Source organism: Phyllostomus discolor, chromosome 3 (genome assembly GCF_004126475.2).
Source record: "Phyllostomus discolor isolate MPI-MPIP mPhyDis1 chromosome 3, mPhyDis1.pri.v3, whole genome shotgun sequence".
Taxonomy (NCBI): domain Eukaryota; kingdom Metazoa; phylum Chordata; class Mammalia; order Chiroptera; family Phyllostomidae; genus Phyllostomus; species Phyllostomus discolor.
The window spans coordinates 6,597,829-6,610,399 of NC_040905.2; the positions used below are offsets into that span (position 1 = coordinate 6,597,829).

General features: G+C 45.1%; 1 protein-coding gene across 1 annotated transcript in view; it reads right to left on the reverse strand.

Moving 5' to 3' along the window:
* Nucleotides 1–1,176: 1,176 nt before the first annotated feature.
* Nucleotides 1,177–12,571, reverse strand: part of GHR (growth hormone receptor) — a 217,585-nt gene continuing 206,190 nt past the window's right edge. Inside the window, exons 5-8 of the mRNA XM_028529502.2 lie at nucleotides 11,667–11,832; nucleotides 9,651–9,741; nucleotides 4,545–4,614; nucleotides 1,177–4,235 (exon numbers count right to left, since the gene is read on the reverse strand). Coding sequence (XP_028385303.2) covers nucleotides 3,264–4,235; nucleotides 4,545–4,614; nucleotides 9,651–9,741; nucleotides 11,667–11,832 — 1,299 coding nt within the window. The 3' untranslated portion in view covers nucleotides 1,177–3,263. The remainder of the gene's footprint in view (nucleotides 4,236–4,544; nucleotides 4,615–9,650; nucleotides 9,742–11,666; nucleotides 11,833–12,571) is intronic.

A 12,571-nucleotide genomic window follows, 5' to 3' on the forward strand; every position in this document is an offset into this window, starting at 1 on the left:
TAAGCAGGGAACATGGAAAGACGCTTTGTATTTTGGTGTAAAACTAGGTACGTTGGTAAATATTGCAGCATATAAATAGGCTTCAGTGTTAGTCTATCTTAGGAGCCCTGAGAAGCTGGAACGCAGGAACACACGCGTAACCATCTTCGATGGGACGTTAATCCCCCGAAGCAGAAAGGAGTGTGCTTGTTCAGCCCTCTCCCTTCGCTCGTGAACCCCTGAAGTGCTCACATGCGTTTACACGATACACTTACGATGTCATAAGGCTGGGTTAGCTCATGTAGGAAACAAATACCTGACCTTAAATGGTGACCCTAGTTTGGTGGACGTTGAAGCAGTATCTGCTCCGAAACCACAGTGAAAGAAGAGACACAATTCTCCAAACTGTACTTCCACATAAGAAAGAAGGCCACTGAGGCTTCACGCATGGTTCTTGCAGGCAATGGCGGCTCCCAAGGCAGAAGGCAGCAGATGGAGAATTTTTGTTTTTTTTTCTGTAGTGAAGGTAACCCTCTGGTATTATGAAAAGTTGTTGCCGTTTGCATCCAACTTGCTAAAGCAAACACTAATTGCTCAGGGGCCTTCTCAGGGCCCTGGCAGACCCTCACTGCCCAGGAGGCAGGGAGTTGGTGAGGCCTGCCTGGTGCCTCCTGGGGGGGACCTAGGCCGCCCTGCTTCCCTGCGCTCTCAGGCTCCTGCACTACCCACCTCCCCGCCTCCTCCCAGGCCCGACTTCCAATCTGCTTCCCATGGTGACAAGCAGCTAATATGTGCCTGGTAGGCTCGATCCCTCCCCCGAGCGACATGCTCAAGCTAGAAATGTAGCTTAAAGACTCGAGTTTCCCCTCCCCCTCCACACATACCCCACACCCCTACACACGCTGTGCAAACTCGAATGCATCCAAAACAGGACTCAGAGAGCCCCAGAGGGTGCGGTCCAGGCAGGCCAGCAGGGCATCTGTGGGTCGGGCTCCTGCTTCTGCACAGAAAGATCAGGAGACGTGTCCACTGCGTCCCCATATTCCAGCACAGAACAAAAATCTCCCCACTCCTGTCCACGTGTTTAAGCCAGCCACACCAAGGTCCCCTTCCAACACGAAGGACTCGGTGTGCCGTCGGGGGCAGGATGCTTTCTTGGCACGTGCATGTTTGACAAGAGACACAGACCACCGCAAATCCAAGAAAATAAATTTATTAAACTTTAAAGGAAAAAAAATCCACAGACATAAAGAAAGTTAAATATATAAACTGCAGGACACAACTAGTCATACTAGTGAATAATGGCTTGTGTGGCCAGCAAAGTACCAAAATGACATTCTGAGACTGGTTGAGGTATTTAGCTATTTTTGGCGAGAGAAACGTTGTCAGCCTAGTGTGAAACAGTAAGATAGTTGTCCCAAACACACAGTTTTCAGTTGAATTAGGTTCTACAGCGATGGGATTTTTATATGAAACTAAATTATGTAGCTCGGAGAGAAAAACCATAGCAGCAAAGTAGCGGGAAGTCTACGGAACATCTATTATTACAAAGGAACACGCTGCACTTTCAACACCCCAATTCGAGCTTTTCCCGGTCCTTGCGAGAAAGAGGGAACTTAAAATTACCAACCATGAGGCTTACTTCCTAAAAAGGCCTACGCTAAATGGCAAATACTACTCAACTTAAAGCTAACTTGAAAGTTTTATTCACCTTAAAAAAAATACTTAATGTGAGAAGCCTTCTTCACTGAGATAAGATTCTTCTCCTTTTGATAAAAACTCTTGGGGAGCTGTCCCAATGCACCGAAGCTCGATGTTTAGATTATTAAGGGATCGAGCAACAATTCATAAATGGCTCAGGCCCCTTGGTTTTCTTCTGAGTACCTGCTTTGAGGCCAGTGCACCCGAGGGGGAAAAGAAAAATGATGTAATATCTTCTTTCGTTATTTGAAATAAATCCTATACAAGGCTGGGTGCGGAAGGGAGTTTTCTGCTGTTGGTTTGAGTCAACTTGGAGCTATCTGGGGGGGGGGTTAGAATCTCGTCTCTCCTGTGTCTCATCACCGTACATCCTGAGAACGCGTCTGGCCCTACGCCGTGACACAAAACCCGTTTCTCGCACTCTTCACTCCATCGTCATCTGCTCAGTTTCATTAGGACCTGCTTCGACTTACACAGTGCTTCCTGAACCTCGCTCCCTCCCTAGGTAACGCCACCGGGAGAACGCCCGCCCGGCTGCCTCTGCCCGGACCCTGCGGCGGGGGCTCTGGGTGCGCACTGAGCACCGCCCCCTGCGCCCCCTGCGCCGCGGCTCTCCTGCAGCATCCTCACCGACGTGAACCGAGAAGCGGCTGTGACTGCCGCTTCTCTTAGGACGTGGTGCTCTGGCCCGCACCTTGAACTTGGGGGAAACAAAGGGTTCTGCCGTGTGTTTCCTTTCTGGTTCATGATACGTGGGTCTGTGCAAACATTTTGAAAGCTTCCTAAATGAACAAAGGCTGGTTTAAAAAATTCAGCTAAGACGAGCCTGTTCTGATCGTTTGGGTGACTACAATCATTTTAGAAGTGTTTAAGGAGTTCGGGGGGAGGGGTATAAAAAGGGCTTTGTAAAAAACTAACTTGTCTATTTGTTTTCTTGAGGTGCGCTGACCGGAGCCCTCCGCCCGCGGCAGACGGCTGCTCATACGTTCTCCACACGGGTCCACACGCCCTTCGGCACACAGTGGGTTGTGTGATATAAAACAGCCATGCTTGAAGTGTGAATATTAAAAATATCTTCATCAGTTTTATGCCAAAATAAATTTTACATATCCAAACTATTTTTTTGTCTTCATACGTATATTCTCAGCTCCCGATCACATAAAAAAAAAAATTAGCCTGTGCTATATTGTGCATTCGATTTTCCCGAAATGCAAAAGCCACCTGATTGTTCGCTTTTTCAAAAAGCATGATTTACTCTACATTAAAAACACAGCCATTGAATGCATAGCATCACAAAATGAACACCCACGATAACGAGACGATCACTGCCACTAAACAATCTTTGAGACAATTCTTTAAAATATTTACAATTCACAACAGGAATATCTATCTGATTAAGTGTTCTCATTATTATTTTTTAACATCGTGTTTCAACATTTCAGGAAAAGGCATTTAGAATCCAGACTCACCCCCGCCCTCCCCCATCCCCCAAAGGGTTAAACATTGTTTTGGTTTAAGCATTCAGGCCCCAGCCCCACTCCTTTTGCCATTAAATATGTAGCTCACGGGGAACCCAAGAAAGGCTACGGCATGATTTTGTTCAGTTGGTCTGTGCTCACATAGCCGCAGGAGGAGAGGAACTCTTTGTCGGGCAAGGGCAAGGCCATGGCGTTGAGCAGGAGGCCCCGCGGAGACTGGACTATGTGAATGGAGGTATAGTCTGGGACGGGCGTCTCAGAGCTGGGGGCCGGCTCGGAGGCCCCAGACCTGCCAGCAGTAGTGGTAAGGCTTTCCGTGGTGATGTAAATGTCTTCCTGGTTAAAGCTGGGCTCCGCGCGCACACCCACCTCCACGGGCGGGGCGGCCGCCACGCACTTCTTGGCATCTGCCTCGCAGAAGTAGGCGTTGTCCGTGATGAAGTTGGCTTGGCAGAACGAGACCGCTTCCGGCTGCGTGTCGCACTGGGGTATCCCTGCCTTATTCTTTTGGCCCGGGGAGAGGACCACACTCCCTGCTGGTGTGACGTCGCTGACCTGGGCGTAGAAGTCAATGTTGGCCTGTGAGCTCGGGTTGCTCAGCTGAGCGTGGGCAGCTGGGTGAGTCGACTCGGTGTCGCCGACAAGAAGTGGTCTGAGCTTGTTTTCCTCGGCCGGGGTGACACTGGGCTCCTGAGTAGCAGGGGGAGCGTCGCTGGAAGGTGGGTTGTTTTGATTCTTCAGGTCAAGGCACAAGAGATCTGCTTCCCCTTTTAACCTCTGCGGCTTCGCAACCTCAGAGGGACCATCAGCCATGTCACCAGCATCAAAGTCGGCCTCCAGGATGTCAGGGTCGTAACAGCTGGTACGTCCAGAGTCGTCATCCTTCGCCCCAAGGATGTGAAGGGACTTCCGACGGTCGTCGCTCAGAAGTCTGTCTGTGTCCGACCCTTCCGTCTTTTCGTCAAGGTCATCGATATCCAGCTCAATGAACTCAACCCAAGAGTCGTCATTGTAGAATGCGGGTTTATAGTTGTCATGAACGGCTAGGATTGTGTTCACCTCTTCTAGTTTTCCGTCCTAGAACGCAGAACGAGAAATTAGGATCTATGCAAAGAAACTCATAATGGTTAAAGGATTTCATTATGGTTACAATAAAGACAACAGTAACATAATCACGTAATAAAAATACATAATAGTGAAGAAGTTTTAAAGACATAAGACATCATTGTAAGAGATGCAGTATTTGAAAAGTTTTTTCCCCAGAAGGGGTACAAAAAATGGAATGCGTTGCATAGAGCTTGCAAAAGCTCTCAATGCAAGACAATGTTCTTCAGGCATCATTTGATTAATGTTATCTACAGCTTAGATAATTTGTTAGCTAATTACCTTGAAGAGACCTGGATCAATTCCTTTAATCTTTGGAACAGGAACCGGAGGCAGAATCAGCATCTTAATCCTTGAAGACAATTAAAAGTTTGGTTGGATATATCTTAAAAATTGCGCATTCTCTTATTTCAAAAGACAGACATAAAATATTGGCAGTACTATTACTTATTTCAAATATTTTGGTATCTTAGGAGTGGAATATGAGAAAGAGAAGGAAAATATTAAGCAGTAAATGATAAGGAAAAAACTCTAGAAGAAAAAAGAGCAAAACAACAACAACAAAAAGCTGAAGTCAATTTAAATAAAATGTGGCATTCCTATAAAATTTTTTTTCTTCATTTTTTTAAATTGAAAGCATTAGTATCTGGGAGTGAGAAATTTGATTCCATGTAAGGCCAACTTCCATTTCAGTTATGAGAAAGGTAATTTGAATGTATAGCTCACCAGAACTTTACTGAGAAAAGGAAGGGAGGGAGGGAGAAGGGAAGAGGGGAAGGGGGGAAGGGAGGAAGGGAGGGAGGGAGGGAGGGGGAAGGGAGGGGGGAAGGGAGGGAGGGAGGAAGGCAGACCAATTCACATGGAGCCAAATTAGGGTGGACTGGGTAAGTCTGCACCACACAGCTCCCATTAATTATAAAATTATACAAGATGATCTCATTAACTACACTGTTGCTGCAGGGTTCATTTCAGTTGGAAAGACTACATTCGAACTATTTCTAATCAGTGTATACACAATTCTATGATGCACTTAAATTTTCTGTGCAAAAATTCCCTATTTTACAAATACTTTGTAGATAAGTTTTTAGTTCAAAATCAAAACAGCATCAAATAACAAAACATGGATCTGCAGGCTGAGTCTGGCTTTCTGTCTGCCCTTCTGTTTCATGCTAACGATGTTATTTCTTTCCTGATTCATACCAGCTCCCAGGCTGGGCGTGAGCCATATGGTGGGAACAACAGAGCACAGAATAAAGATCATCTTGGCATGAAAGTATGTTTGTGACTTTGTATTACTTTATTTAAATTTAAATTACGTTACAAGTTTTGCTAGAGTTGACTCAATGATCTGGGTTAAAAAAAGAAAGTGAAGTGCTTGGTGCGTGGACTCACAGAACCTCAAGCAAAGGCTGGGCGACCTGGAGCCTTTTGTAGCTCTGAGGCTCTGGGAAGCTGGACGGAGCGCCTCCTTCTCATGACCATTGAACCACATTCTTAGAACCACATACTCCTTCCACACCTGCTGACGAGTAAGTTCTGCCATCTCCTACTTTCACTAACATGTGAAAATTCAGACAAGATAAGCATTTTTTATGGTCAAATGAAAGAAAGAAATTCCTTTCTACAAAGAACTAACTCTAGCCTTACGCTAGCATGGGAAATCTGGAAGTACCAAAAAGATGTCTAAAAATTCTACAGTTTGGTGATTTTGAACAAGCTTTATAGCGGAGACCTTCATTATTCATTGAAAACACCCTTTAGACAGAGATTAATATGTTTTCTTTGAAATCCTATTTTTTGAGAGTATTATTTTTCCTTTGAAATATTATTAGTTAATGTATTTAAACTACATACCAAATTTACTTAGGTTTCACAGTGACTCAAAATAGACAGCTAATGTTAAGCGTAAATTACTTTGGGGGTGGAGATGGGAGGGAGGTGGGAGGGCTGGGGGGTAGGCTGGGATGGGAATAAAAGGCAGAAGACTGCACTTGAACAACAATTTAAAAAAAAGAGTAAATTACTTTATATACATTGTAATTTTATCAGGTGCAGTTACATATAAATCAGTCCTTCAACTGTACCGATCAATGAATTCAAATTAATCACCATTATAATATGGCTCCTTTGTTGTTGGTATTAAATACATAAATTGCTTAAAGTTCTACAAGTTCGTTGATTTCTCAACTCACTGTTCCCCAAACACATAACAATTGTGTTTGTAAGACAGAGCTGTTGCTTGAAAGCCAGGGACACACTGAAATGCTGCGGAGTGAATTTTGCTTTCCCCTTGGGTGACACTTCAGAACCGGGGATGCCACCGCCGACAACCACCATCTCCGCGTTCCCCTGGAGGCTTTCGGCACGCTCGCCACTCTGGAGCTCCAGCTTTGTGAGAATCCTGCTGTCTACTATAAGTCCGTTTTGATGTTGCCAAATGCTATACAATATCAAAAAACAAATTACAAAGCTTTTGTAGTAAATTTGCAGAGACGCTATTTTGATTTGTAGAGGCCTCTTGGCTTTAGCCGAAGAACCTGTCTTCTGTCCCAGGCAGGGTGACAACCGTCTGGGACCCAAGGGTTCCCAGGGCACAGGGTTTATGGTGCTAAACTCAGGGAAGTCCCAGGCACGCCACTGGGAGTGTTGGGGACCCTATTTCTAGGTGCAGGGACAAGACGGACTCATAGAACTTTAGAAATATTCTAAATATAAGAAAACTGGTGGGGACTTCTGGCAAGATGGAGGCAGAGGTGGATGTACTGTACCTCCTCGCACAACCAAGATTAGAACAACAATAATTTAGAGCCAGAATAACACCCAGAACTGACAGAGGATTTGTCTGAATGGAAGTCGGACAGCCAAGAAGTTGAAGTAGACCCGTACATCCAGGCTGGTAGGAGAAGACAAGCCGGGCGGGCGCGGGGTTGGTGCGGGTAGGCGGCGCGCGGAGGTCGGGGAAAATTTGGCACGAAATCGGCGCAACAGTCATCTGGGGCACAAGATCGCAGAGGTGATCCCTGAGTACGCAAGCTGCAACTGGGGGACCCAGTAAGGCAGCGATTGTGGACCAGGGCAGAGCTCGCAGCCCAGGATCCCAGAGAAGGGACTGAGATCCCAGGAGAACAGAACTACCACCATTATTTCCTTCCGTCCCACTCCCGCCCCCGCCCCCACCCCCACATATAATGTCACAATCTAGCGACTGGGGCGCCCAGCCCAGGTGAACACCTAAGGCTCCGCCCCCCACTGTAACAAGAGCGACCAGACCGAAAAAAAAAGAAAAAAAAAAGGAGAGACAGGGAAAGATATGTTTCCAACAGAACAGATCAGTCCCCCAGGACTCATCGTTTTGAACGACCAAGAAATAGCCAATCTATCAGATGCACAGTTCAAAACACTGGTGATCAGGAAGCTCACAGAATTGGTTGATTTTGGGTGCAAATTAGATGAAAAGATGCAGGTTACCATAAAAGAGATGCAGGAAGATATACGGAGGAGAGCCAATAGTGAAAGGAAGGAATCTGAGTCTCAAAACAATACAGTGGACCAGAAGGAAGATAGAATCAACCAAGCAGGAAAGCATGATGAAATAAGAATTTTAAAAAATGAGGAAAAGCTTAAGAGCATCCAGGACACCTTTAAACATTCCAACATCCGAATTATAGGGGTACCAGAAGGGGAAGGGGAAAAGCAACAAATTGAGCACGTATTTGAACAAATAATAAAGCAGAACTTCCCCAATCTGGCAAAGGGAACAGTTTTCCAAGAAATCCAAGAAGCTCAGAGAGCCCCAAAGAAGTTGGACCCAAGAAGAAACACACCAAGGCACATCATCATTACATTAGCCAAGGTAAAAATGAAGGAGAGAATCCTAGAAGCAGCAAGAGATAAGGGGACAGTAACCTACAAAGGAGTTCCCATCAGATTGTCAGCTGATTTCTCCAAAGAGACCTTATAGGCAAGAAGGGGCTGGAAAGAAATATTCCAAGTCATGAAAGACAAGGACCTACATCCCAGATTGCTCTATCCAGCAAAGCTCTCATTTAGAATGGAAGGGCAGATAAAGTGCTTTTCAGATGAGGTCAAGTTAAAGGAGTTCATCATCACCAAGCCCTTATTTTATGAAATGCTAAAGGGACTTATCTAAGAAAAGAAGATAAAGAAAAGGCACGTATAGTAAAAGGACAGCAAACTCACAATTATTAACAACCACACCTAAAGCAAAACCAAAAGAAACTAAGTAAACAACTAGAACAGGAACAGAACCACAGAAATGGAGGGTACATGGAGGGTTAGCAACAGGGGGGTGGGAGGAGGAGAGAGGGGGAAAAGGTATAGAGAATAAGTAGCATAGAATGTAGGTTGAAAATAGATAGGGGGAGGGCAAGAGTAGTACGGGAAATGTAGAAGCTAAAGAACTCATAAGTATGACACATGGACATGAACTAAAGGGGGGGCATGTGGGTGGGAGAGGGGGTACAGGGTGGAGAGGAGAGAAAGGGGGAAATGGGACAACTGTAATAGCATAATCAATAAAATATATTTTTAAAAAAACCCAGAAAACTGGCAACCAGCACCAATAATTGACCTCTATTTTATCCTAAAGTCTCTTGCAGTCTGTCTGTACTGAGTTTCTTTCAGGAAGAGAAAGAGCAATGCAGATCTTACAACTCAAGGGGAATTGAATGGCTCCATCATCGCACATAATACCCATGAGAACACAGAGCTCCAAATGGGTTAAGGGACTCAAACAAGATCAAATAGAGGGGCAGAATAATACCCGGAATCTTAGTTCTGAACTCCAAGAGAATATAGAAAGGAATCTCTTCAAACTTAGAGAGAATTTCAGCTGTGTTGACAAGTGCAATTGAAATAGCAAATGGTAAGTATCCAAATAATTTAACACAACCTGAAATTACTTGACATTGCCATCGTAGGAAATCTAGAAAGGCTTTATTAGGTTGATTTATCTGGGTAGCTTTGGTTTGCCAGTTCCATTGGTCTGTGCAGAGGCCAGTGTCACACCGCCAAAGTCGCAGGGCTGCCGAGGGTCCCAGGTCAACGTGTCACCTTGGTCAGGACGTTGAGGAGGCGAGGAGGGAGCTCTGGGAAAAGAGGCTGGCTACGGAGGCACAGCATCAGCTGTGCAGTCCGAGCCCCTAGCTCTTCACGCCCTAGGCAGCTTCTCAGCCGGAAGGAAAACTTCTGAATTCTCTTGGATGGACACAGCAAGGCGGTAAATGTATAACTGGAGGTAACGTTTTCCTGGGTTAATTAAGATTTTCACTCATGATTCGCAGAAGACAACACCAGATAACAAACGAAAGCATACATGGAAATCTAAGCAACTGGCAAAACCATTACGGTAGATGATCTCACACTTACCTTTGCTGTTTAGAAAACAGGAATAAAACTAGTATCACTGCTAGCCCGAACAATCCAAAGAAGATGAGAAGGAACCATGGGAACTGGAAATCTGAAACACACGAGGCAATCTGTCACTCACAGGGTTATGGAGAGTTGACGTTTACCTTTCCTATTGTCTCATTTGTATTCATCCGCGGAAGTCAGTGATTTCACTGGATAACCACCGAACAGAAGGCAATGATCGAGAAGTATTTTCTGTGCCGAGAACACTTTTTTTCAAATCCTTTTACATTCGAAAAAAATCAAAATAAAGCTTAAGCACAATCCACGGTTTTAAGGAAAAAAAATCTGCTTCGAGCATCCTTCAGGGACCCGAGGATGGCACGAAAGACTCCAGCTCTGGAGCCAAGTGCTGCTGGCCAGCACACCTCTTTACCTGGGCAACGTCTCCTTGGCTCCTTCTGTACAAAGGCGTGCTGATGTTTCTTTATCCTCCGGACGGAGGAGCTACCGAAAAGGTACGGGCACACGACTGGGACGTTTTAGACGGGCAGAGCAATCCTTTTACAGCTTCAAAAACCTCCCGGGACAGGAGACCACAGAGGGGCCTTCGTCCCGCAGACCTGAATCAACTCTGCAGCAAACCTGGGGGGACCTGTTTGTAAAACTTCTATCTTAGTCCTTAAAAACGAGCACCTTGCAGCTGGTTCCCGGTATTCTTACCGCACGGGCAGAGATGAACCGTGTTTTAATTGAAAAGTACGGGTGAAATTTACCTTAGTGCCGCTTTATTAAAAGTAGGCTTTTATACTGTAATATTCTTATTTTAATTTTCTGGTTCAGGTATTAAAATCCCCAGGGGAGATATTATGGACATTAGAAAGGATCAGTGGGGGAGAAGAGAACATCATTTGTATCTTGTGGCATTTATAGTTTTATACCGATGACATATCCAGGGACATAATAGAAAGCAGGTGCTTCTTTTTCTTCTTTTTTTTTTTTCAACATGGAAAGAAAAGTCCGTTAAAAAAAACTGTGGTAAGTGAATTAAATGCTGTCACAACCAGATTAAAGGGTATGTGGCAAGTGTATTTTTTTAAACCAGAATTTCATTGTATCACACTGTTGGCAATAACAAGCCTGTTAGGTAGAGCTTAAAAAACTGCGTTGCAGGCATTTCGGCTCAAGTGTTATTTCGTACCATGAATTCTACCTGTGCCTCAGCGCAGAAATATACAGTGCATTTCTCGGTAGCTTGGGCCTGTTCCGCTAACAAACCTCAGCTCCTCACACGGCCTTGCAACCTCCTGTCTTGCGCGGAGATGAGCTACAGCCAGGGCTCACGTGGGAGTGATAATATTTTATACCCTTAATATGCGTTGTTAAGCAGCCTTCTTTATTGCTGTATTTGAGCACTTTAATTCTTTTATTATGCATTCCCAGGTTTCATTTCTTTAAACTTTAATTATCTTTGTACTTCTCTGACACAGGAACTTCCAATATCCCATGCCATTCTTGAGCATAACTGGCCTACTCCCTTTGCCAGGTAAAAGCCACGCCTGAACTTCCTAAACCCCACCAGCACCTGCCTCTGACTACCTGTGCTGACTCAATACCCCGCTTTCTCCTGGAAGCCACAGAGTACATCCATCCTTAGAGATACAGAGTCTTTTCATCGTGTATCTGAAAAACACTTTATGCCGATTATAAATGCAAACAAGTCGTTGTGGACCATTTTAGAACGACAGAAACATGTCAAGAAAGGATCACCTGAAACTCGGATATCTAGAGGTAACCCCTCTGTAACTTGCACTTCCCCCCAGGACTCTTCTTGAATTAAATAGTTCAAACCCTAAGTCATCCTCCTGCTTTTCAGTGGATAAAGCCTGTTACAGAGAGCGAGCTCGGGGTCCCTGACCCCAACCTGGGATGCTGGGATACCCCAATCTGGCTACCGCGCGCACAGTGCAGGGACTGGGTCACCGCACATTGAGAAAAGCCGCGTCGGCCGCCGTGGCGACCTTTCATTCTTACCTTCCTCACACGGCAGTGGGCCGGTCTGGGGCAGTGTGACGCAGAGCACCTCGCTGAACTCGCCGTACTTGTCGGAGTTCCGCTGCCGGGACCGCACGCGCACTTCGTACTCTTTGTCCAGGCGCAGCGAGTACACTGGGACGGAGGTCGACGCCACGGGGTCCATCTTTCAAGACAGAACAGAGCAAGTTACTGGTTAGAGAGTCGGCACTCAAGGCCACAGACTCCAGAAGGTGTGCTTGCCTCTGTTCTCGAAAGGAATTGTGCAAAGTAGGTAAGGTTTGCAAATGCACTGGAGGGGGCGCTATTTTGGGAAAGATCAAGGCAAATACGTTAAATGAACAATAGGACTCAAACTTATTTTGGTACAAACCAGAGACTTGATAGACTTTTACAGGAAATGCAGCTATACCTTTAAGTTAGGATGTCAAAATTCTAAGATCAAAGCTTAATAAATTATTATGGAAAAATAACAGAACTATAAAGAAAATATCGCTTACTCTTAGAGATAGTACAATTTTGTATGGAGACACAAAAACAGAAAAAACAAACGTATTTCACATCAAAACAAATTCTAGTCATTCTTTGGAAATTCTGGGTGGTCATACAGACGACCAGAGAATTGGGAAGGGCCCTAGGAAAATCCACAGTTGTCTTAACCGGACTTTGAAATAACTCTGTTAGAAGCATCTACATACATAATCTGCTTGTTCTAGAAGACTCAAAGGCCACCTCAAAACTGTTTGCTATTCAAAATCTGCAAAAAAATGTCGCAGGAGTCCCTGTACTCCCACAACCCTTACGGCCAGGATATTCTTTTACCTTCCGGGGGAAGGGCAGGTGAGGCTATGAGACTTTGAAAACGTTTGCTATCCAAGAAGGGGACCCAATTAATGAGGGGTTTT